This window comes from Protomyctophum bolini (assembly GCF_963924005.1).
Source record: "Protomyctophum bolini genome assembly, chromosome: 16".
NCBI classification, from domain to species: domain Eukaryota; kingdom Metazoa; phylum Chordata; class Actinopteri; order Myctophiformes; family Myctophidae; genus Protomyctophum; species Protomyctophum bolini.
In genome coordinates, this window is record NC_137877.1 from 21,122,385 (window position 1) to 21,149,477 (window position 27,093).

The 27,093-nt window shown below is 42.6% G+C and overlaps 2 protein-coding genes across 2 annotated transcripts in view; both read left to right on the top strand.

Annotated features, from left to right (window-relative positions):
• The first annotated feature begins 515 nt into the window (after nt 1-515).
• On the top strand, nt 516-3,032 carry LOC308330641 (C-X-C chemokine receptor type 4-like). The gene is made up of 2 exons (XM_080785595.1): nt 516-634; nt 862-3,032. The coding sequence occupies exons 1-2, from the start codon at nt 623-625 to the stop codon at nt 1,981-1,983; spliced, it is 1,134 nt and encodes a 377-aa protein (XP_080641721.1). The 5' UTR covers nt 516-622; the 3' UTR covers nt 1,984-3,032.
• Nucleotides 3,033-7,263: 4,231 nt separating this feature from the next.
• Nucleotides 7,264-27,093, top strand: part of dars1 (aspartyl-tRNA synthetase 1) — a 32,429-nt gene continuing 12,599 nt past the window's right edge. Inside the window, exons 1-8 of the mRNA XM_080786121.1 lie at nt 7,264-7,399; nt 12,704-12,806; nt 14,567-14,596; nt 15,814-15,871; nt 17,153-17,245; nt 19,780-19,882; nt 23,197-23,299; nt 24,773-24,853. Coding sequence (XP_080642247.1) covers nt 7,374-7,399; nt 12,704-12,806; nt 14,567-14,596; nt 15,814-15,871; nt 17,153-17,245; nt 19,780-19,882; nt 23,197-23,299; nt 24,773-24,853 — 597 coding nt within the window. The 5' untranslated portion in view covers nt 7,264-7,373. The remainder of the gene's footprint in view (nt 7,400-12,703; nt 12,807-14,566; nt 14,597-15,813; nt 15,872-17,152; nt 17,246-19,779; nt 19,883-23,196; nt 23,300-24,772; nt 24,854-27,093) is intronic.

The window sequence follows — 27,093 nt, forward strand, 5'->3', positions numbered from 1 at the left end:
AATGTGGCAGGATGTGTAGAGGGGTTGAGAGAAATGTAGACTCGGGTGGTGAAAACTAGTACTAGACTTAATTCTCACATCATAATAGCCTAACATAATTATGTGACAGTGCACACACTGTCACACAGTGATTTGTATACAGAAATATGAGTCTGAAATATACAAAAAGACCACTCTAATTTTCCACTCTCTCTTTGAGCAAGAGAGGGGCATTCTGTTAAGTTGGAAACGATATAAGTGTAAACAACACAAACTCCTCTCTCACACGGTCACACACACACCATCTACTCACATGACACACTGTCAATGCCACTGAACACAACATTGTTTTGATTTTATAGCCTGCCCGATTTGGAGACTTCTGCTTCAGGGACGACGCGTCTTGTGCATGGTGTTGCGCACACCCTACACGCGCCCTGATGCTCCTCCTCGTCCTCGGACCCGGAGGGGGAGGGGTTAAGGGTTAACAGTATTTATGAGTGCAGGTCCCGTTTAGAATTTACTATTACTACTAGGAGCCTAGGAGGAGAGGAGACCTACTAACCACCTTACCACACACAGATATAGGAGCCTACCTCACTCACAGCACAGAGACAGAACACATTTTCAACGCACAGCCAAAATGTCATATGAGGTGAGTTTTCACTTTTTATCTTTTAATTTGTATGTTTACATTAAATACTGTTTAAATACCTCCCAAGCCTGGCCAGTAGTAGTTTTTTGTGGTTTAACTTTTAAGTGTGTAGGCTATACTATATTTGTTCTTTGTCTATAATTCCAAAGTTAATTATAAAAATAAATATATGTAGGCCTATATTCCAAAAAGCCTAATTCTAACCTAAATCCCATTTCTGCTTTCAGCAACATGTGTTTGTATTCGAGAACGACAACAGCTCGGATGATGAGTCCGGGGATTTTGAAATGCCCGAGGACTTCGAGGAGCCCTGCGGCAGGGCGCTCAGCAGCGAATTCTACAGGATCTTCCTGCCGACGGTTTACGGAATAATCTTTATCCTGGGCATCATTGGCAACGGATTAGTGGTGGTGGTCATGGGCTACCAGAAGAAGGTAAAAACAATGACGGACAAGTACCGGCTCCATCTCTCCGTGGCCGACCTGCTGTTCGTGCTGACGCTGCCCTTCTGGGCCGTGGACGCGGCCAGCAGCTGGCACTTTGGCAGCTTCATGTGCGTCTCCGTGCACGCCATCTACACGGTGAACCTGTACAGCAGCGTGCTCATCCTGGCCTTCATCAGCTTCGACCGCTACCTGGCCGTGGTGCGCGCCACCAACAGCCAGGCCACGCGCAAGCTGCTGGCGGAGCGCGTGATCTACGTGGGCGTGTGGCTGCCCGCCGCGCTGCTCACCGTGCCCGACCTGGTGTTCGCCAAGGTGCAGGACATGGAGGCCAACGACGTGTTCGCCGGCCTGGACGGCGTGGAGACGGAGGGCTCGCGGATCATCTGCCAGCGCAACTACCCGCAGGCCAACAGCACGCTGTGGGTGGCGGCGTTCCGCTTCCAGCACATCCTCGTGGGCTTCGTGCTGCCCGGCCTGGTCATCGCCACCTGCTACTGCATCATCATCGCCAAGCTGTCGCAGGGCTCCAAGGGCCAGGCGCTGAAGAGGAAGGCGCTGAAGACCACGATCATCCTCATCCTGTGCTTCTTCGGCAGCTGGCTGCCATACTGCCTGGGCATCTTCGTGGACACGCTCATGATGCTGGGCGTGATCTCGCAGAGCTGTGCGCTGGAGAACGGCGTGCAGAAGTGGATCTCCATCACGGAGGCCCTGGCTTATTTCCACTGCTGCCTCAACCCCATCCTGTACGCCTTTCTCGGGGTCAAGTTCAAGAAGTCGGCCCGGAGGGCGCTGAGGTTCAGCAGCAAGTCTAGTCAGAAAACGACTCTCATGACAAAAAAGCGAGGGCCCATTTCATCTGTGTCGACTGAATCTGAATCGTCCAGTGTTTTGTCCAGTTAACAGACTGCATGCACGACTGAAGCTTTTGGCTTAAGACTCTCAGGGGAAACACAAAGACTATAAAGCTTTCATTTCAAAGGACTTACTACATTTTGTACATTTGTAAATATTAGACATTCTGTATTATTGCTTTGTTTACTTGATTCTTTTTTTATTGTTGGTTTTTTAAAGGTCTTAATGTCCTCATTCCCAAAGGCATATTTTACTGTATATCTTCAGGCAGGGCCTGGCTCCCATTCACTGCCGCATGGCTGGTTGAACTGCAACCTTGTTTTTTCTAGACCTGTCAAGGCTGCATCTTACTTGAGGGAATTGCTGCACCTGGTTTTTTGTGGTTTTTTTAAGGATTGCATGGGTGCTTTTGAATATCTGTACGTATACTTAGCATTTGTGCATTTGCACTTAAGTTGAGTGATTATCAGAAAAGCTAAAATTTATTTATTGCTCATGTCATTCACATTGGACTTCTTGTAAAATGTGTGGTGCTTTTTAATGTGTGGTGCTTTTTATATATACCCTGTGTTGGTATGTACATTTTGTATTGACTTTTTTCAGTTTTGTACATAAAAATAAATCCTTTACCCTATACCATTTTTAATTATTGTCAACGATTATTTGTCAACCTAAACATCACTACCTAGAGGATGCCCTCAGGGTTGGGGGGGGGGGGGCTGCTAGAGTGAAGCTTGACACATACACACATAAGTGTCTACCTGATCCGTCTGGAGAGAGGGACTGAGCAGGAGAGGGGCCCTGTAATTGGAAGAACATCTGTGCACTTTTTTTTTTACATCTTAAGCAACCGTGGCCCAAAAGCCAGAATCCTCAGTCACAAATTCACAATTAGCACCCATATGGCTTCTCAATAGAGAAAGTAACATGTTAAGTTCCCTTCACTTTGTGGAGATATACTGCCTTTATTATGTTAGGCTTGTAAACATGTATTATCTCCATTCACGTTACAAACCTGAAGGTCAGAGGGTCAACCCCCAGTGCTTTCTCTCTGAGAGTTGCTGCAAAGACTTAAATACCATAAACCAGAATAATAATGTTCAAACTGAATTATGCCATGCCAGGCTTTTGTGGATCCTGTGGCTACTGGCTATACACAAGAATATCCTCTGAAATAACTTTCACTATGACATGCAGACGAAAAACTAAAACAAAAAGTTACATTCATCTTGGCCTGCTTTATCTGTCAATCATTTGTGGTAAATATTCTATCTAGTGGTTTTAAAACTTGTAATAAGTATTTGGCCACCCCCAGCTGGACATATTTTGTGCCGAGGACCCTCATACAAGATTTGTGTGTCCAAGTAAGAGAATAAGCCAATGCAAGCTCACATTGTGGGCTTGAAGATCGTCTATTTTCAACTCGTAAATGTATAGGGATAAAGTGGTTTAACTGATTACATTCACAAACACATGGGGTCCTCAAACCCCACTTTGAGAACCACATAGTTAAACAGATTGGGAGATGTTCAGGTGGAAAGTAAACCAAAGAAAGCATGACAACAAAGGATGTCAAGAAGAATGAAGTCGTCAAATAGCTCCTGTGTTTTGCTGCCATTCATCCAAGCTTCCAGCTAGGACACATTTCCATTTCTTTACATTTGTAAAAATAAAAAAAAGTGTGAAGTACAGCCATCAAGCCCTGTGCTTTATTATGGACATTTTTTCTGACTCTTAAGGTCTCACAGTCAACAGGATAACAACAAGAGGGCTTTATTGGGTTGGAAAATGCAGAATGATTTCCTCATATTAGCATAAAACCTCAGCTGCCTCAGTCTGAATAATAAGAGGACACAGACTATTTACACACCTCTGAGTTCAGCTGAGCTCTTCTGCTTCTACCAAAAATAAACTATGGCTCTGACTCGTGCAGCTTCTGCCTTCTGCATGGTTTACCAGGTTTACCACATTGTTGGTTAGTTTATGATGCAGCTATGCTTTTCAGCTTGCGCTGCTTCTGCATTATTACCTTTACATGGTGCCTTACCTTTAAGATAAGATAAAGACTTACTGATCAACCAAAATGTGGAATGCCCTGACACCATCCACTGAAAAGTGTAAATGTATAAAACCGGTTTCTTTCTATACTGCCTGAAAAAACATCTATCATTCAGGAGACCACAAAGTACTGTGAATGAAATTTCCCATATAGACTACGAACATATTTCCTGTCTATAGTGTTTTGTATTTGTTGATGACACTTATTATTGTGTTATCATTGATGATATGTTGATACTACTACTACTAATTATAACAATAATAATTATAATTATATTAGATCAATTAGTTATGCTGCTGCTCTTATCCTCAATGTCAGTGAACAAGCAGAGGTTCTACCTCATTTTCATGGGCAATTAAGCACACACACACACACACACACACACACACACACACACACACACACACACACACACACACACACACACACACACACACACACACACACACACACACACACACAAACACACACACACACACACACACACACACACACACACACACCCACACCCACACACAAATGACTGGGGTTGGGATCAAATACCACCCTCCCCCGCTAAATAGTGCACAATTACAAACAGAGACATGCCATGTGCAAGATCCAGTGCATACCAACCTGTGCATTTGTAAATATAATAAACTTGCAAGATCACTGTATCTGTCTGTATATGTTTAATTGGAATATGCCTCATGTGTATGAGCTGTGTGCAGTCATAATACTACACTGTTACATTGTGGGAATTATTTCGTAACCAAGGATGTGTTAGTGCCATAATTATGTCAGTTACAACACTGCATCATTCCTTACGAGAATTTTACCCAAAGATCAGGGGGAATGATCTTTTGTTCATTTGTAAAAGTTTAGCTTTTTGTTGTTAAAAAAATCCCTCAAACTGTACATTCATACACTAACATTCCACTATTGTTTTTCAAGGCCTGTATGAATTCCCTGATTTCCCTCGCCTCGGACATATCAACAACTCCACTTAGTCTGGTGCACTATTAGACTATATAGGCTACTGAATTGTTTGTTTTCAAAGACAGACCAGGCAAGCATACCTAGTTCCGCCGTAGTCTGAAAACCCACCTTTCCAGACTCCATCATGGCCCATAGCACTTACCCTACCCCTTAGATAGCATTTCTGTAGACTTAGATAGCATTTGATATAGACTTATAGCATGTTATGTAGACAGCATAGTACATATGTATAGCATAGTAGTATATAGTTCATATGTATTGTTTCATTAGATAGATATTCCACTGTTACTTTCTTAGCTTACGCATGTTTCATGATAAATGCTTTTATGTGATGTATTCCCATGCTTTTGTTCTTGCTTAATGTAAGTCGCTCTAAGAGCGTTTGCTAAATGCCTAAATTGTAAATTGTAGTAATGATCAAATCTTAATCAAAACCATCTGGGCTCTCTATCATTTTCCCATGCAATCTACACTGCACTGACATATATCACTTTAAACAAACGCCAACCGTCAAAATATTTTGATTTAACAACCTATTGAGAGGCGTCTAATGTGTGTGGGGTTTTTCTTCTTGTTGTTTGCTTTACTGGGTTAAAGGAAGGAGCTGTTGAAAGCATCAGGAAACGGGTTCGGCTTAAGATTCATTAGCAATAGCCTATGCATATCTGTGGCATTTAACACTGGAACCTGGGACCTGGTGCATGCATGTGCTGCCTGTGTCGGTCTAATTTTGGCTGTCCTTTTAATCAAAATGATTGAGGGGAGATGTCACCATGTTAAATTATCTTATAATATCCCAGTCTGTGGACTAGCAACAAACAAGAGATTCTCATTGGGCACTGGCCTATTATTATTAATGGTGACATTGTTTTGGTTGGGTATTGAACGGCAGGAAGGCCATTTCCTGCACCAGGAGCTCTTGTGGCCAACAGCCTGTGAAATGACTTGAATTACCCCTCACCAACTTTACTGTGCTCCAACTGTGACGTGCTCACTGGTCAAAAGGCCACTGCATGCAATTAATGCACTCGACCCAAAGGTGTGAAAGGAATTTCATGACAAGGGATAGCCCACATAATGACCGCTTAAACCCTATTTTATACTTTAAATTTTAAATATAGGGAAAATAGCCAATCTACAAGCTCACAACAGGTTGCATTAATTGTTGCATCGATCTGCTATTTTCTATTAGGCTACAGGCTGTGGCATATTATATGCCATAAGGTATCACATTCACTGCATAGTCTGCATATTCCATTCATCCATTGGTGATACAAATGTGTAGGTGAGATTTACTCAGTAGTCAGTTAGATCCAGTGCAGTTGTCAGTGGTTGGTTCTCAAACTTGCCGTACATAGGCTAGTACTTGCCCTAACCTCGATGAACTTACAGTATGCAAAGGCTCAACTTATGTAACTTAGATAGCATTAGTCAGTGTATACGCATAGTTTCATTATATAGATATCATATTCCACTAGTCTGTTAGGCTAGCTTACGTATGATTCTTGATGACTATTGTAAATTGTAAACTGAGGTCTTGTGATGATTTGAACATGGTGGACCCTATTGTAAAAAAGTGTAATGCTTTATAGTGTCGTCCACAGTTAACAGTCTTGTATTGAGTTGTGCTTGAAATGTACTGTAATTCTCCAAAACTGTTAATAAACGCTTCAATCAATCAATCAATCAATCAACCAATCAATCAATCAATCAATCAATCAAGGTACAGCACAGAAATAATGGTTCTCAATTCTGAGTTATGGATCTCAAAAGTTTGATTCATCTTTAGTTCACCTTTTCTGTATGGCTAGAAGTCTTTTATTATTATTTTATCTTTATTTTATCCTTATTATTAAAAGTGAAAAAGTAGAGTGATAATAATATTAGGCCTATCCCGCTACTTTTCCCCTTTAGCCTGCATTTCCCCATGGGAATAAACACATTTGGGTTAACTTATATTATCTTCAACAAACAAACAAACACACGTTCAAAACTAACATCATGTCATTTTTCAACTTTATTATAACATCACAATTTTAAAGAGTGGGTAAATTGTTTATGCAAGCTCCACCGTTTTTGTTATTCCCGTTAAAAATGTAAGAGAAGAATAGTCAAATTATTAATATTTCTGATATTATATGATATTATCTATTTTATTGTCATTATCTAGATAGAAGTACTGAATTAAAATATCAAAGGTGATATTGAAATCACATGGAAGGAATTGCGTCCTCTGCTTGTTTCTAGTCGGATCTCAAACAAAACTCTGCGCGTCGCCGATACTGGTCCGTCCTCCCTGTTCCCTTCCGACATCCATGCTGACTGAGTGAACAGCTGTTTCTCCTTCTAACAACTGTCAAACTGCATTTTCTGCACAAACAAGACACGGATACAACTTGAGATGACAAAAGAAGAGGTGCAAGGAGGGTAAGAGAAAAATACAAGTCATACATGTGGACGATAGTTCTAAAAAGCACGTTCTGCTACTTATTGTGTAGCAAGTGTATGCTAGCCTATGATGCTAGCGCTATAGCTGCTATCGTTACAGTTTATTGCATCATCTTACAATTTATCCAACTTCTAGATAGAAACTACCACTATGTGCAACAAAACGCATTTCCAACAGCAGCACGTTGCTCAATGCACAAGATAATCACAATAACAGCTTCAGCTAATGCTAACATCAGTCAGCCACAGCCACATCGCAAGGTGTTGTTCAGAGGACTAGCCCCAATACGTTCCCTACTAGGACCTGTCACCTGATGAGGACGTGTTAAAAGTCTGTCTGTTGACGCCAGGTCCTTTACGACGGTGGTCCTCAAGGTTGTCACTGTATGAGACATACAACAACAACATTTTGTTTAGTGCAACCATAACACATAGCAGTATCAACAGAGAGAGAACAAAAAGGACAGAAGAAAGAAGCACTGGGGCAACTTCATGGCATAAAACTGTGCATATGTTTAATAGATGTTTGTGTTTATGTTTAATTCTCTCCCCTATATCTCCCACCTAGACAGACTGGTAAGGGTCCATCAATTTACTACCTGTCAGTCATTTAGCTGGGTGGGGACCCCTAGCCGCAATTTGCAACTCTAGATTTTTTAAATAATGGGATGAATCTAGAGTTGTAATACCCTCCATTGACTCCCCACTCATCCAAATTGCTTTTGCTATCTGCTTGTATTAAACGACATTAAAACCTCTTAAAACATTGGAGTTGGAACCTGAGACCTTGACCAGCTCCATTTACCCGCTGAGAGCTGTTCATGAGGTGGACAGCCGATCCCCCAAAGGACACCTAGAGATCAAGGGGCCCCACTTTGAGAACCACTGCATTAAGATGATGAGACTTAGGTGTAATGTAATACACCAATGTGTTGTAGCTTTGCTAACAAATCTGACATGCTGTTAACTGTAAACAACTCGTATGAAGTGAACCTGTCGGGTCTTGTTAATTTCCCCTCTGGCCAATGAGCAGCCTATCAACCGTATGAAGACGGACTGGAATGTTTATTATAAATTGGTGGCTCAAATGTCTGCCATGCCATCTGTGGCTGACAAGACCCACATGAATCAACACATCGATTAACCACTTAAGCCCTAGTGAGGGCTGTGAGCTTGTAGATCTGTTATTGTTACGTATTTATTTTGCCTATAATGACATGCCAAAAATGGGAATCCATTATTATATTAAATTGTTGATTATGGATTAAATTGATTAGTTCAATTAACGGGCCGGAACCCTGGGTGCGTTCCTGTGGGTCTGGAACCCCCCCGCCCACACGGAGTTGCACTACTCACTTCACACGGGTGTGATTTTTATTTACCACTCCACGGACAGAGCAACGGATGGACGCGTTTCAACTTAACGCGTGTTCCTCAGTGTTGTCATTGCCGGCATTCTGCTTTGCAGTGTTTACCCCTAGGTGGTTGTAAATGGTCGTACGGAATAGACAGTCCTGTCAGAAACTGTAACTAATGTGAGCTTATATTGAGTGTTGTTGCACAGTTGCTGGACTTTAGGTGTGTTGTTGTTTACAAAAGAGGTACTGTAGGTGCGCTGGAGAAGTCCATCTGTTGATTTATCGCAGAAGAAAAGACTTCTGCACAATTCTTCTGGTTAACTGTTGATGTTTTTTTGACTTCACCTGTATTTCAGGACTTCACTTACTGTATGTAAAAATAAAAATCACACTTGTGTAAAGTGAGGGGCGCTCTTATCATCATACATCACATTCCGTGCTCAGCCAATCAAATGAAATTTGGACACAAAAGAGGGCATAGAGCTCAAAAATGGAATGATTTCATGCACTTTCAATGCACGATTATAATTTATAATCGTTTAATGTTGTATTGAGTTTGTGTTTAACTGTTGCACGCCTAAATACTGAAGGTTTGACTGTGTAATATGACAGGCAAATCCCATTTATCAGTTGATCACATTTATGAGGATTATATAATAATAATAGTAAAAATATTAAGAATACATGTTATTAATATATATATCTTACTTTAGATTTTAAAGAAGTGCAATAAGTGCAACAAACAAAACAATGAGAGAGAAAAAAACATTTTTAAATCACGTGAGCATGAGAACTAGGAGGTAAATCACTATAGCTAAACGGACGTTTAGTTAAAAGGAAAGTCCTTCCTTAGTCCATCTGTCAGCACGTGTTTGTCTATTGAATAAACCGCTGCAAGGTGCACTGGATTGACAGCCCAACACGTGTGTCATGCAGCACAGCTGCACCACACGGCCATTCGTCATCAGAATCCTCATAGGGTAAACAGGAAATTACATTGCTAGTCTGGTTTGTACTAGTCGGCGAAATCAGAATCTGTCTTTCTCCCTTTTTTTTGTTATTACATATTGTACATGGAATTTAACTTGGTACATTGCTCATAGACCGTGAAACCAAAAGTATGCAATATAAGAGTAGGATATATAAAATATTAAACGTAAAAATATAGTGTGAGGTAACTTGTCAAGAATTCTACAAAATATACAGTATATCGTCTTTGTCAGGTGGAAACCCCAAATTGTGTCCAAAACTGTTTTCTGGATTCGAATTCAAAAATAGCAAAAGTAGAAGAAAATCAATAGCAAAGCGCATCACTTCATCCGGCGTTTCGAGCTTGCAGTTTTGCTGCTTTTGCTACTTTGTGTGACTGTTGTAGGATCAAGTAGGCCGTTAATTTACGAAAAATATGGAGAACTTAAGAGGTTTCTGACCAACAGCAACGATGTTCCTGTTTACTTAGTTAGATCTGACATAGTGTGGCTGTAGCTGTAGTGGCGTGTGTAGAGAGATGGCTGTCTGGTATTCACAAGGTCACCGGTTTGACCCTTGGCTCACCCATCTATCTACATATATGTCGAAGTGTCCCTGAGCAAGACACTTAACTTAACCCCTAACATACCAGACAATACCGGTTCCACCGGGAATGTCCGGTTTCATACTGGGTGTCCCTAGTGCCCATCAAATCAAATACTTGTTTTGAACACTTATCATGTATTTATCATATTCTGTAACTTGTTACAGAACATGATTGTACGTGTAAAGGCTAAGTAACCACAAATAGTGGCTATAGAGTATAGACTAGGCAACATTCTCAAACATTTTAATTTAAACGACTCCCAAGTTGATATGTATTTGGCTGCAGACCCACATCTAAAAAGGTTTTGTTTCAGGGACCCCAAGAATATAAGATTTAATAATAGCAGATGTACAATCTCTGATGACACTCTGTGATCTCTGTGAACATTTGGTTATAATGAATGATTAATAAAGTTAACTACATCTGCTAGGGACCCCCCTAGAACCACCCCAAGGACGGTGAAGGACCCCACTTTGAGAACCACCGCTATAGACTATAGAAGTATAGAGCACACATACATGGAGGATGGTTAGTTTATTTACTTACAAGCCACAGGTCCACTTTCAAAATAATCAGAGCGTGGGTGGACGGTGGAAGGGTGTGTAAATACTACGTAATATTTTCATGAGCCATTGGGAAGTGGAGTGTGTGATCTGGTGTTTGTGTTTAGACTGTGTTGTACTATGTATAGAACCATTGGTTCTTGTTATTTCCTGCCACTAAATGAGTGCAGCTCTATAAGGCTTCCTCTAGGTCTAGACACCTGGCCGTCACTGCTTGATTGATTGATTTGAATACTTTATTAGTCAGAAATGTAAACAGCACCTGGCTGGTACAGTAAGATGTATTAGCTAAAAAGATAACACAGAAAAGTCCTGGGGACTTGTTTCTATTATGGTCCTGTAGACACTGCTGAAATATAGGCTTGCTTTATCAGAGTAGATGCAAATGGCAGTGGTGGCAAAAGTACTCATATCTTTTTAAACGTATCAATATTGCAATGTAGAAGTACTCTGCTACAAGTAATCGTCCGGAATTCAAAAAGTACTCATTATGCAGAATGTCCAACTTCACAAATTTTCAAATGTATAAAAAGCTTTTGAAAATAGCAGATGTACAAGCTCACAATGTGTCACATGGAGAGTCTTCGCGACACATTGTGAGTAGAAGTAAAAGTACTGAATATTTGACATATTCAAGTACAAATACCTCAAAATTGTACTTAAGTAAATGTATTTTTAGTTGCTTTCCACCACTGGCAAAAAGAATTGCAGGGTCGGGCACAGTTCTTTTCTGTACTTGAGTGTGGTCTTATCTGTGCTGTGTCAGCACAGTTAGTGATATGATGTTGTCATATTTCACACTGAGTGGATGGGTGGGACAAGTACTTGGTATTGAGTTTTATTATTGGCTGACTTTTCACAATTAGATAATATTTCTTCTTAATTAATTACAATTAAACGTATGTGTATTGTGTGGTAATATATGCATTTCTATGCAGCGAAATTGTTTTTTATTACTACTAAAAAATAAAGCATTACTGATGTCTACATTTTAAATTCAGGTCCTTTCTCAGCTCTTATGTTGTATTCATTTATCGTATTTAGTCAAATTACGACACCTTTACCTTGAGATAAGCTTGAGTCAAGTGTTATCATCATAACAGGATAATCTATTTCCACGCCTTCGGTGCTTCGGTGGATTAGACTACAGTCCTTGTGAATCTACTGTCTTCCTGCATGGTTCACACTTCACACCAGGTTCACACAGGGAGGGGTCTGCCGTGTTGATACAGTTTAACCTAACTTCTCTGCCTCTTAAGACTCTCCATCCCTTCAGTCACACACAGGGCTACAGTTGTTTTTTGGAAGAGTGTGAAAACAATGGCATTAACCTATTAATACCTGAGGCCGCTTCTAAATCAGTACTTCTCACAAAAAATATGTTATATGCTTGCTCCGCAGCACAAAGTGACACACTGAGCTTTAGATCTGCTGTTTTTTAATAGCCAATGCAAAAATGTAAAAGTCTGCCTGCTGTGACTGTTTCCATGTTTATCCAGTTTTAATCTCACTTTTTTGAGTTTCCCCGTCCCCTTCACTCACGCACAGGGCCTACAGCTGTTTGTGGAAGTGTGTGAAAACAATGGCTTTAAAGCTATAACAGCAGACTTAAAAAGCCAGCAGAGACCCGGGCGGGCAGGCCGCACCGCCCGGGCCGAGGTGGTGACGGCCCGGGAAATTGATTTTCCCACCCGGCCGACGACTTCCTCCCAGGAAGCCAGGCTGAGGAATAGAAGCTGGAAGTTGACTTATAGTGTTTGTGTTGTGCGTGTCTTCCTGTTGGCAGGGCGGCGGAGGAGGAGGAGCAGGCCCAGTCAAAGAAAGGGCTGAAGAAACAGCAGAAGGAAGCGGAGAAAGCCGCAAAGAAGGCTGAGAAACAGGCCAAGCTGGTCAGTGGGGTTTGTTGGATTGTCGCACACCACATCCGCCCATCGGCCCCCCAGCCTCGGCCTCGCACTCCCAGCTGGTAGGGAGGTGACGTGCCGAGTGGCTGGGCACCGTGGGTTCGAGGATGGTTGGCGTGGCGTGGGGGATTTGTGCTAAGGGGAATCCATTGTCTCGGTATTCCTGTCCCCATGGCTTTGTTTATGTGTCCACCCAAACAAAGAGCTATTTTCTTATACACTGGAAGTAGACAAAATATGGACTAAACAACTCCAACATTTAATCGGGCATGCAAGGCTGACGTCAGGGTACGCTGTCACGCCTACCGGCGCCATCTTGGATGTGATGGCCTACATATTAGATCTGTATCAAGTTGGTGTTTGAGTGTTTAGTGCACAGTGCTAGAGCTCTTTCAGTTTGCCAAAATGGGATTTATTTAGCCTAAGTAGGCTTCTCACCATCAAGGTCAGAATAAAGGGGATAAAATAGATAATAGACTAACTTTTTTTCTCTCTCTCACTATATTATGGTATATAACTATTCTCTCTCTTTCTCATATCTCACACGTCGTTATACGTTAGCGGGCAGATTCATACTGCAGTAGATGGGCGACCTGTTTCCTACCTGCTAGTTGCTGCTGCTCCATCTGTCTGTCAGTGTCAAACCACCACGCGGTCATTTAATTATTTTATATCTCCGACCGACAGTCAATGCAGAGTTGAGCTCGGCTATAGGTGGCTAACAACAAACTAGCCTGCTGCCTGCAACATAAAACCGCTATGTATTTACTGCAGAGAGAACACATGTTTGCAGTTTGCATGATGATCACTTGTCACTCTTGTGGTGTTTTCCCCTCTCCCTTCGATAAGGATATGTTCACGTGCACAACTCCACTCGTCCAGTAAGTTGTAAACATAGCCCGTTTCGTGGAAGGAGCAGGTGTTGCTGATAGTTTTTGTACACTCAGCATATTAACATCGTAAGCACAAGCTAAGAGTTGACAGTTTTCAAAGTTAAATTACTTATTGAGTGACTGATGTGTCTATCCTACACTGAACTTCCTATTCCGCTATTATGAGTTACAGTGTGACTATTTTAGTTACAGGTTATTTGTACTCCTGTGGTAGCGTGTCGCTTATTGTGACTATATAGCAGGTCTGTATTACAAATGAATCCTGCCTGCTTCAGTGCATCACATCCAGCCGTGTCGTCCATCATGCCACAGGATTTTCTTATCAAGGGGAGGGGTGGTTCCCATCCAATCCAACCCCATCAGCCATCCCATCTGCATGCGCACTCACACCAATTTGCATAGGAAATGGACCCGTTACCTCCTCAAGAGTCTATCTCGTGGCACGGGGAGTGATTTTCCCCATTGCAGCCGCCGTGTCTGTAAAGAGATAAATAATATCCGTACATTACAAAGCAATTTCTCCCCATGCCATTACTCATTTTCTGTGATCCCCAGAGCCATGTACAGTAGAGATTGGGGTTCTTCCGGCCAGGGATCTCCACGCCAGCTTCTTGGCTTTGGAATGAGATTTGTTTATAGCTTTTATCACGATTTAATTCACTTTATTCAAATTCCCTATGGACGAGAGCGATGTTTAACATGGTTGTTAAAGCAAATGGTATCGAGTGTCCCCCATTGGATGTGTGAAATATCGAACCCCCTCTCCAAGTGTTTGGAATCAAATGGAGCATCTTCGTGTTGTGGTGATATTTTCTGTACCCGTCTCACCCACCTCATTTCTTTGTTTTACAGACGTCCGAACAACAAACTACAGAGGAGGATGTAAGTACACTATGCAGTAAAATCCTCATTGTTAATTGAACTCTTAACGGACGTTTACACTGAGCACTATACCGATGACTATAAATATTTCGATATATATTATATTTTTAGTTGCTGGTACAACCAAGACTAGGCCAATAAAAGTTTCAACTAATTTCAGTTAACCACACAGGATAGCAACTGGAAGGCTCACCCCAAAACACACTTTCCCCCATTTATTTCTCCGACCAGAGGTTCTTGTATTCTTGTATTTGTTTTACCGAGCATAAAACACTCCTTTGAAACAGATTGATGACTACAAGTATTTGGGTTCATATAAATCTTCTCCCCAAAAAGACTTTCAAACTAGGGATGGTATGGCCTGGTCAGCCTGCAATGACATGCATAATCCAGAAGAACATAGTTTTTCTGGCCCTTCTTTTCTGGAATCCTGCCTCAAAACAGACCAGAGGTAGAAAAACTGTCGTTCCCTGATGTCATCGCTAGGGACACATGCATGTAAGCAGGAACTGGGAATGGCAATGAAGGACCGGGAAGTCTGGCGTGGCATTGTGAAATCCATTATCTCGACCGTGGTCGAAAAATGGTGATGATAGAAATAAGTTTAGGCTTTGGCATAGTTTTACTGAGGTTAAGTTTAGGAATGAGGTTAGCCACCCTTTTATACAGACGTTATGTTTAGGAATATGGTTAGTTTTAGGCATAGTTTTAAGGTTACGTTTAGGATTCCGTCAGATTTTCCCTGTGTTTTGGGTTGAGTGTTTTGGTATTTCAAAGGATTGCTGAAAGCACAGCCTTTAGTATTTCATTAGCAAGGAACATATTTCTGCAACGTTGCAAACTGCAAAGTTCCTCGCCTTTCGGTCTTTCTAAATTGTTCATGCCCTTGCAGCTATTTGTATGCAAATACTTATTTGCTGAACCTCTTACGCACTCTCCACTCTTTAGGAATCTTGTTATCTTTTGTCAAGGTTCATAATCTCCTGCAATCTTTGAGGTACCAGACAGGCAGACAAATCATGAGATGAATGTGACATTTCACGTTCAAATTGTGTTCATCAAGCATTTTGTGTATACACCAATAGCCAAATGGTGTTTTATTCAGCAGCAGAACACCGCCAGAAGAAATGTACATTTTGTAATGTATTGACAGCGAGATCACCTTGAGTGAAACCACAAAGTTCCCCAGCTAACAAGCACTCCTCTTGTGCTTTCAGGACTTTGCCAAGGATCGCTATGCTGTGTCGCCTCTTTTCCAGTCACAGCAGAAACTGGGTAAGTCTGGCTGAGTGGGTAGAGAGAGGTAGTCAGAAGGTCACTCCTCCTTCGACCTTCGCTTCGCTTATATTCGTGCAGAAGTGTCCCTGAGCAAGACACTTTAACCCTTAACTTCTGCTAGGTGAATTCAGCAAAGTAATTTCTCCTTTGGGACAATTCAATACTCTTAACCCTAGAACACTAAACCCAACCCTAGAACACTAAACCCAACTCCGGTGTTCTAGGATTAACAGTGTCGCACAGCAAAATTAGCTGACGTACAAGCCTCACAACACACCGGCATATTATGGTCAGGGCATCCTGATCAACAACATCCTGGTTCATGTTTGGTTCAGGCAGCCTGTGTGTTAAAAGTTGTCAAGATAACACGATTACAGCAGATGAGCTCCGTGACAAATGCTCTTAGTCAACCCCGCTCATCATCTCCATAGCAAAGATTTCAGAGATATAATTGCAGTGACTAATAGCCTGGCGATAAACTCCTGGACGAGTGCCATTGAAATCAACAGGTAGGCCGGCGGAGGCCGTCCATCTGTCTGGCTGTTCTTTCAGCTCCAGTGATGGCGAACAAAGTGGGAGCCTCCCCCCCCACCTGCATGCCTGGCCATGGGGTGGGAGTGGGGGGGGGTTACAGAGCAGGGCCTTTCATGTGGGTGGAGGTAGGTTTTCCAGCCAAAGGAGCGTCTCTGCTTTCTCGAGTGTTGCCGCGCTGTCTGCCTCCTTCCCCCTGACTGATAATGAGGTTAACGTATGCCTCTGAGTGACACAGGTGAAACCCGAGTCAATTTGTCATGTTGGGCCCACAGAGGATGGGGGGAAAGTTTGGACGGCTTTTCACCAACTCTTCCGTCTAATGTGTCATATTTATCACCACGGCTGTCCCTCTTGTAACGTGAGGATCTTTTTGTTGTGTGTATGTGTACGGGTTTGTGTGTTTATGCGTGTGTGAGTGTGCCTGTGTTATCCTGTGGCTGCTTGAAGTGTGTGAGCGTGTGTGTTTGTGCACGCTCGCTCGCTGCTGGATGGTTTCACGGGGAGAAGGGTGTGTATTTGTGTAATATGCATGCTTCTTATGCACATTGCTTTACGCTACGTTGTCACTGAGTGTGTGTGTGTGTGTGTACAGACATGGTGGTGTGATTTGCACATACTGTACAGGTGTGAGGTGTGTATAGGAGTGACTGAACCCTTTTGAGGTATTAAAACAAAATGTTTGTGTGTGTGTGTGTGTGTGTGTGTGTGTGTGTGTGTGTGTGTGTGTTTGTGTGTGTGAGCCAGAAAGAGTACTGGTGCGCGTCCAGGAGCTGACGCCCGAGAGAGCAGACCAGCTGATGTGGATACGTGCCAGAATCCACACCAGCCGAGCCAAAGGTGAGCTCATCCACCCTCTTTGTCCGTCAATTTTTCAGACCACAGACCCCCCCCCCTCCTTCTTTTTAACAAAATACCAAAGAAACAGCCAGCCCAGCCCAGACTTGACTGCCCCACCCTCCACTCCACCCCTTCGCTAATCCTCGGTGTACTATAAGCCCAAAAAGCCCCCGTGCCCTTGGGCAAAAAGATAAAGACAAAAAAAGGAGAGGAATGCCATTTTTCAGATGGCACCCTTCAACTCAGCTAACATCTTAAGGTCAGCCTCTGAAAACAAATGCACAGCAACCATTACATCAAAATAATCTACACTGGTGTCTTGAGAGTTATTCGTCATGATCTGCTTCCTGGTGAAAGAAGACCACCTCCAGCCAGCATGGATGGAGGTAGCAATCAGTGTTGCCAGATTTAGCAAGAGAAATGAACAACCAGGTCTATGAAATGTGCCCAAAAGAAGCTTCTAGGCTACGGCTATTTTAAAATATCTAAATCTAAAAGCTCACGTGTTGTGGTGCAATGTGTTGTGAGCTTGAGATTTGCTATTTTCAACAACAAAAAATATTGGAAAACAATTGTACATTTGTGTTTCAATATCTTTATTAATAGTTTTAATGCCATGATTAAACAATCGTGATCCAGATCTCCCTGCCGTGTAGTAGTGAACTCAGATTATGTTTTCACTAACCTTTTGAAAAGCCACTTACTGTGCCGACCACAGAGTTGCTTGTCATGAAAATCCACTTTAAAATGGTGTAATCGCTTGTTGTGTTCAAAAATATTCCAAAGTGGTGATCTCAACAACCGAGCGGAGAAGGAACGCACGCGATGCGCAGCACCGCCGCCATTGTAATGCATTGGCCAGAGCGACGGGGTGATGTCATCAAAACGTGTCACCTATCCCACTCTGTCCTGTGGAAAGCCTGTATGACTTAAAACGTATTCAAACGCGGATTAAACAATAAACATAACTTGGGTAACTCGCGAATAGAGGGAAAGTGTTCTACAGTCAATTAACTTGTGTAACTCGTTTTCATGAGTCAAAGTGTTAAACAGAAAGAGAGAGACAATACATGGACCGATGCCCCATGGACATAACGACACATGGGGCACAACATAATGCACTTAACAGTACAATAAAAACAAAACAAAAAGTATATAAAAATCATAAAATACCTATTCACACTAAATACACTATGATAAACATCACAATATAGCTGACACCATCAACTGATTCAATATGCAGATTTATCAAATAGTACATTTGGAATATTTTAAACATTTTAACAACACTGATCTTGTATGGGGGGGTCCCTGGCACAAACTATTTGTGACATACAAAATAATCTGGGGGCCCTTGCCATGAAAGAATCATTGGGTTAAACAACATTAGGAATCAAGCCTCAATAATCAATAATTTAGAAACCAACACTGCAACCGACAACGTATACAGAAAACATTGCTTATAATAAGCAGACTTGGCAACACGGGTGGCAATGTGTGACTTAACCCCTGCTATCCTTTCCAGAATATATATTCTCATCAAGCTCCAGTCCCCCCCTCCTCCTCCTCCCCCCCATAGTTTAAAAAACCCCAGAGGGTGTTTTTGATATCATTGCGTTGGTTGTCAAAATGACAATGTCAACAACGACCTGGGTATATATCAAGTAACCTTGTCTACCCCCGGTCCCGGCTTGTAGCAGCCAGGTATGAGGGCCTCTGTCCCGTTTGAATACAATGAACCCATTTAGCAGTAACAACCCCCGCCAAACAAAACAACAAAAAAAGAAAAAGAGCAAAGCACGTACAGCTCTAGTCTGTGCTAACAATGCGATGATGAACAAGCCGCGGCGTTGCTCTGATTTGGTGGTCGTTGTGTTTCCGGGACAACTTCCATGTCAAGAGGTGCTTCCTCCCTTCCCATCCATTCATTCACTCCATCTCATCCAAAGGATGTCCTTGAGAGCAGAATAACATCCTAATTTGGTCGGAGATGAGACCGTTTCTGTTTGTCTCTCTCTCTCACACACACACACACACACACACACACAGCCCCATGTCTTCCCACAAACATGCGACATCAAAGCACCTGGGTGGCCTGAGTGACTTCCCGTGTGTGTGTGTGTGTGTGTGTGTGTGTGTGTGTGTGTGTGTGTGTGTGTGTGTGTGTGTGTGTGTGTGTGTGTGTGTGTGTGTGTGTGTGTGTGTGTGTGTGTGTGTGTGTGTGTGTGTGTGTGTGTGTGTGTGTGTGTGTGTGTGTGTGTGTGTGTGTGCGCGCTACAGTAACAGCCCATCATCATATAGCCTCCTTCAAAGACCAAATTCCTTTCACAGATGTTTGACACTTTACCTGCAGAAGAAAAGGGCCTTTACAGACCAAAGGCAGCTTCTTTTAAACCCTCTGTCTTTTTGGTACAGCCAACACGGTTGGTCACAGCCTTTATTTTATTTTGACGAGCCCATTAGGCCGTCTCCTTGTGAATGAAAGGGGATCTGTTAACGGCCCGGCCGCTTGTCTATTGTTGTTGTTTTTACAGGGAAGCAGTGCTTCTTGGTCCTGCGTCAGCAGCAGTTCTTCGTGCAGGCACTGGTCGCCGTGGGAGATCGTGCCAGCAAGCAGATGGTCAAGTTTGCCGCCAAGTGAGTACCCGAGACTGCATTTCCTGTCAGCACGGGCCCGAAAAAAAACAATGGTGGGAAAATCTCAGTCACCAATAGTCAAGTCCTCTTATCCATTTTTCACACGTCCTTTGGTCGAGAGGGGAGGGGGATCGATCATCTCTTCACTTTGACAACAAAAGCCGGCTATTCTAGAAGGGCGGTCCTCAGCGGTGTCTTAATGGAGCAGTTCCCGTCCTAGATAACAGCCAGCCTATACTGCATAAGAGGAAGAAGGAATACTTAAGGTCCCCCGTGTCATCAATCATCATAGGAGGTCAGACTGAAGCCCATTACTGGTAGTCTATGAATGAGCAGGAATAACACATTCGAGGTGCACTTTCTTTAAGAGCCTGCCTCGGTAATTATAGCGTTGTGCGCTGCCAAGCATTTCAGACACTCTTTTATCAGCCCTGATACCACTTGGCTCAGAGAAAACATCTCTTTTACAATAATTTGCACCTACTCGATATCAAGGAAGAGCCTGTCAGGGAAGAATGCAGGTTTCGACTTGTCGCTTAATCCTGTCACGTGCATGCTAGACATTTCCATGTACTTTGATGGGGTGTCCCTGTGCACTGAGGTTTAGTGGAAGTCGACCACAAAACACAAGTCAGCTTGTCATGGTCAGTTTCAGACCGACAGTACAGTGGCCTCCGTCAGTGGGTGTGGGCACCAACCGCCATCTGAAAAGACTTTGTGGCCTGCCACAAAGAGATTTTATTATCAAAATTATTGTTGTAGTACCAAAATGGTCACCCTGAATAAACATAAAAATGATATCCTGATGAATATCAATATTTTGATAATTGCTGAAAAGATATTGATCCTGATAATATTTTGCCATATTGCCCGTCCCTACCTCATATCACTACATTAAAGAAAAATCACACCTGGGTAGTGAGGGACACTCTTATCATCATACATCATCATGAATAATCTCGTACATCAGAATACCTAGCTGTGATTGGTTTAATAGCTGATTTGCTCGTTTGCATATGACGTACAATCGTACATATGACATTTTCCTTTCAATGTCAATGGCATTTAATGTTTGACTGTTTTGCACCACTTAAAAAATATGTGAACGGACTGAGTTCACAAATGTGAAGAAAAAAACCCCAATGTCAGTCCTAGTCTGAGAAAATCTGCTTTGTTGTCAATCCCTGTGGTTGCCATTGGAGATGTGCAATGTCAAATCTATTGGTCACAACCCCACTGAGTGTAAAAATTGGATTAGGATGGACAAAAGAGTTTTCTTCATTTTATAGTGGAATCAGATGTAGAAATGAGATTTCTACATGGTCTTGAATTAAGTTATTTTTGATTTTCTGTTGGAGGTGTTACATCTCTTACTTCCCCTCTGTTTTGGTTGGTTGCGCAACTTTATATAGTTGGGCTAACGGTCAGATAATATCGCAACGTTTAGTTGAGAGCAGGATTGCCAAATTATTAGCAGCCGAATAGCCAAGTCACGCTGCCTGCCATGTCACATTATTTCAGGGGAATTTGATGTAACACCTGATTCTCTGATGACAAAATCCTTTCCCCTTTTTATACTCTACGATATGATTCTAATCACGTGGAACCACCATTTGCTACTTGCTAGTGTTTTCCTGGCTGGGTTGACAGACAAGTCACATAAAACTCCCTGGATTAGGATGAGCCCTCTCCTGGTAATCATCAAGAGATGACTTTCATAGGGAAGACACCTGTCACGTAATTGTGAATCCAAGTAATCCTCCTCTCACTAACAATTCAATTAAGGTCTACTCAGCTTAGACTCTGATCATCTGAGAGCATCTTGTTCCCTTAAATCCTCGTCAAGTGACCCCGGTCATGCCGCAATAACGCTGATCCTAAGATCACTACCATAGTTGGCGGGGCCCCCCTCAATCTCCGTGGCATAATTCAACAAGTTATCTCAACTCCCATCTCTATCCATTTAGTTTCCATCTCACAGTGGCATTGTCGACTTTTTTTTGTCATAGCTAATCAGACTCAGTGCATTCCTGAAGCAATACTGTCCCCGGCCGAGCCACAGGGCCCCCGAGGAGGAGGTTATTAATGTGGGGATTTATTTGTGTAGCTGATCCCCCTGCCTGCTTGAGGCGGAAGAGGCCTCTGTGGCAGCTGCAGCCCTACACTGGCTCTCATTACTGCTTTTTAATGGGATGCACCAAAGGATTACAGCGTGGCACTCCATCTGGCTTTGCACCGTGCGACAGTTGGTAACGCTCCTTGCATCTCAGGCCTCCTCAGGGTTTCGGCGATGAAGATGAGTGCACCCTGCATGACTAGACGGCAGAGTGCCCTCTGCTCTTTGCAATCACACAAATATGACCAAATATGTCACCTCGCACAGACAGCATTTTGGAATGCATGGATGAGGTTGGTGGGGAAAGGTTCTAACCCATGTTCAGTGTAGAGCACAAACCAAGCCAGGGTTTTGTGGACGATGCTGATCCCAATTCCCTATTTTTGTTTTTTATTGAAGGAAAGAACATCCAATATCTTGAAATCAATCTGAAAATCTTAGTTTTTATTAAAGCTTCACTATGTAACTTTCCTGCAAATGAATAAAATACACACACAAAGTTAACATTTTATTTGACCTCTTAAACCCTATTAACATTTTATTGTCAACAGCCTATGTACAAGCTCATAATGTCTGTACATTAAAAACAATGTTTTCACACTCACTGAGAGGTGACAGTTGACTCATGTCAGACGAGATACAAAATTATTACTCAAATTAAACTGCGGCAGCGTGCTGCAAATGACACAGACAGATTGTCTGCCCCTTACACAACCAATTGATTTTAGCCCACCAACCAACCAACCAACCAACCAACCAACCAACCGTGTGTGTGTTATTATGCAAGTGGTTTGAGCCTATAGTAGACAGACGGTTAAATTGACAGAAAAGCCACAAGCAACAAAACCGCACTTAAAGACACTCTCCTGAAGAAATGTCTGCCGTTGTAGCAATGAGTATTTCAGGATGTGAAGTGATTTTATCTGTGTAAGCTTGTGGTTACCTAGTGCCCCTCTCCTCTCCATCGCGCGTGCACACACAGCCTTGTGAATCATAAAAGCACTCATCTGTGAACATCAATCATGGTTTTTGGATGGAAAGTTAACAGATACAGTATACGTGTATACGTATACTGTATCACTAGTGTCTCACTAGTGTCTCACTAGTGTCTCAACCTCCCACAACGGAGGCCAGCCGTGAGTCTTTCTTTAGATGCTGAGCACTCACTGTGGTTTGCCCCCCCCCATTTCAACCATAGCATCACCAAGGAGAGCATTGTGGATGTGGAGGCAATCGTCAGAAAGGTGGACCAGAAGATCGAGAGCTGCACCCAGCAGGATGTGGAACTGCATATCGAGAGGGTGAGAGCTGATGGCCCGATGCCTGATTTATACTGGGAACGCAGATCTATAACCCATTAAGACCTCAGGCCTTCTAAATCAGTAGTTACAATTTAGGCATTTAGCAGACGCTCTAATCCAGAGCGATTTACAATAAGCAAGAACAAAAAACATGGTAATACAACAAGACATTGTTCTCCATAGTTCTCAAGTGCACGCAGCGCTGCATGAAGTAATGCGCTGTGAGCTTTTATATTTGATTTGATAACGACTGTTCTAAGCCACTGTTCTAAATCTTAGATGTTAGATGTTGTTGTTAACCTCGTAACCGCAATGCGTTGTGAGGTTGTAGATCTACTATTTTTGCAGTGCGACACCATCATACGTCAAAGTATAAAAGGGACTTGAGGGTGTCATATAGACTTATGTCTCTCTACCACTGGAGTCTGAAATGTTCAGGGGGTTTTCAAAGGTTTTCTCAGGTGAAGCAATCGTGAACCAACAAAAATTCACCAACAGAAATCCTGCACTCTGCTCTTGCTCAGCAGCATCAGTTCTATTCAAATTGACATGACGTTCTTTCACTCAAGAGGTCAAGAGTGTGTAAAGCACTGTTTCACAAACAGTGGCTCAGGACCGATATGTACGGTTTGGAAGTGAATAATCAGAATTTATTTGAAAAAATATATAATAATGAAAGATTTTCAGAAATTTGCATTTTATAAATTGTCAAATTCCATAAAATAAAGTATGGAATTTATAAAGTAGTGAAAATAGCTGATCTACAAGCTCACAACGCGTCTCATCAGGTTGTGAGCTTGTACATCAGATTTTTTAACTTTTAACTAAAAAGTTTGTTAACCACTGAGGTGTCTAATACATTCTAGATGAAAGACGAGGTCCACAGGGTCCTAAGCGTCACATCCATTTGAATAATACTCATGCTGCTGAGCAAGGGCAGCATGCAGGAGTTTTGTTCATGATTGCTTCATTTGTCACTGTCCCAATGCACCTGCATCTGAAGTGTATGTGTGAAAAAAGGTTTTCTCCTGAAATTATATCTTGTCATTAAACAATACTCTTTGGTGCCACTGCTGGGAAGGAAGTGACATGAATAAATATGTCATGAATTAATGAAAATATATCACACTGGTTACCACAAGTGCGCCGCCCCCAACCAACCGCCCCAATTTGAAAATCTTCCCTCCCACAGACAATATTTATCACGCTACTCCATATCGATAAACACAGATGCCCCAATAACCACATATACATCCACCCACCCACACACAGCTGCATGCACGTAAAAGGTTTCACGTGAGACTTTCAGTTTCAAACAGTTTTCTTTCACTTTTGCCGTCGAGCCTCTTTTTGTTTGTGATCCAGGTACTTTCCACTTTTCTGAACATGTGTCCAATGAAACCCTTAATGTTTTTTTCCAACGTGTGTGTGTGTGTGTGTGTTTCCCTTTTACTTCCCTGCTCTCCCTGTTAGATCTTTGTGGTCAGCCAGGCGGAGCCCCGCCTGCCCCTGCAGTTGGAGGACTGCGTCAGGCCCGAGGGGGAGGGGGATGAGGTGAGACCCAATGGCAGGGATGAATGGATTCAACTGATTTCTGCCAGTTTTATGCGATTTTTAAGAATTAAGACATTTTAAGGATAAAAACCAAAGAGTATTAGAATGGGTCAAACTAGCAATAGAATATCTTTTAGAATATGCAAGGGATTGTAAATGTGCTATTTTGGTTATCCTGTAGCCCCCCCCCCCTCCCCGATAACCATTCAATTAAAATAAATAAAAACAAGACAGCATTCCCTGCCCTAACTGTGTGATCATAATGAATGCTATATTAACCAACACAATAGAACATTCAAATCAACTGTCACAACAATAAGGAAGCTTTAATAATGGCGTGCAAAAAAACAGGACAGTTTTATGACCACTGTAGCCACAAGTACAGGGTCAACGGAAGCTAGAACCCGTGTGCAACTCGGGAGTGAGACGACCATAAGAAACGGAAGAAATCAGCTGAAACTGTAAATGTTTCATGGTAGGAGGAACTAGAGCTCCCAGGGGCTGTGAGGTCACACTCTCCCAGTGGTCCTGTTGTGCATTGAGCTAATAGAACCAAGGGCACATCCTGCTCAGTCTGTCTCACACAGAAAGATATGAGAAGGACATAGGCAGGCAAACTGATGGGACAGACAGACAGACAGGCTGGGAAAGTGGCCCATGCCTCCCTGACCGACCCTGACAGCAGGTGCAAGAGGAGCATACATGGGAGCATGTGACGTGACAGACTGGGGGCAAATCCCCCCAACAGAAAACACCTGGGGTCCAGTGTTGCTTGCAGCTGCATGGATTGGCTTACTGCATAAACAGTGACAGTCCCTCAGCTGTCTCCTCTCTGGGCCCTGCACTGGGCTAGGTGACCCCATGTGACATGGACATGGAAGGAAGAAAAAAAGAAAAGGAGTATTGTCTTGTCCTGACTTTTTTGATTACTTTTCTGCATTCACCCAGCAACTGGATTGAGGGTTAAGTGTCTTGCTCAGGGACACTTTGGCATGTAGATGTGCCATTCAATGACGAACTGCTGAACTAATGATTACCAGACAGGCCTCTCTACACAGGCTCTGGACACTCGTGCACACAGGTATTACAACTGTGATGTACTCTGCTACCAATGATAGGTTCTCACTGGGTCATAGGATCACAAAATGTTTCATGTAGATCATATTTGGGTATTCGGCTATTTTCACTAGTTTGTGTACCGTGGAGAAATGTAGGTTCTCACGCTCGATCTCTCAAAATGTTTCATGCAGTGGCTCGGGGGTAGAGTGGCCGGTAGAGCGGCCGGATGGGAACCATGAGGTTCCTAGTTCAATCCCGTGCTCCCCCAGAGCTGGTGTCGAAGTGTCCTTGAGCAAGAAGAAGTGCAGGCTGGTGACTTGCATGGTTTCCTCCACCAGCAGTGTATGAATGTGTGTGAGAAAGCCGGGTGAATGTAATGCACAATCTATGTAAAGCGCTTTGGATGAAAGTGCTATATAAAATGCAACATTTATTTACCATTGGCTCATATTTAAACCTGCGTTGCACGACGGTGCAACGCGCTGAAAAAGAAAAAACTCCTGCACACTGTATTCAAATGCAAATAAAGGTTTTAATGGGAAACATTTTGGTCTGTTAGAGTCTAACAGACAAAAGATAACCTGATGGTCTAACTGTCAGACCTTTGTCAGGTTGTCTTTAGGCACTAAAGATAACCTGATGAAGGTCTAACCGACTGAAACGTTGTTTCCCATTAAAACCTTTATTTGCATTTGAAGAGAGTGAGCCGGAGTTTTTTCTTTTTCAGCGCGTTGCACCCTCTTTTGGTTTCCTACACACCTGTCGCCTTTGTAGGTGTGCAAGAGATTTGCTTTTGACATGATAAAGGGCTAAAACCTTGTTGACATCTGAGAAGTTCCTCAATTGCTGCCCCTCTGACATTAATGTGGTGTGATAATCAAAAACTAAAGTGACCACTAACAGTCTAAGGAAAGGGTGACGCTGGGACTCACGCATTATGCAAATGCTGCATATGCAAAGGCTGCATCGCAGGTTACAATGCAAAATCCAAAAAGTGTTCAGTTACATACACCCTCAGAGTTAATCACTTTAACTTTTCATGTGTTTTGGGGGTTTGTATTTTTCAAAAATAATTCTTCAAGCTCACAATGCATCACAGTGCTACATGTATATCTGCTATTTTTGCTTTCCTTGTGTGACACCGTCTACAGTATAAAACAGGCCTTCAATGGTTAGATTAT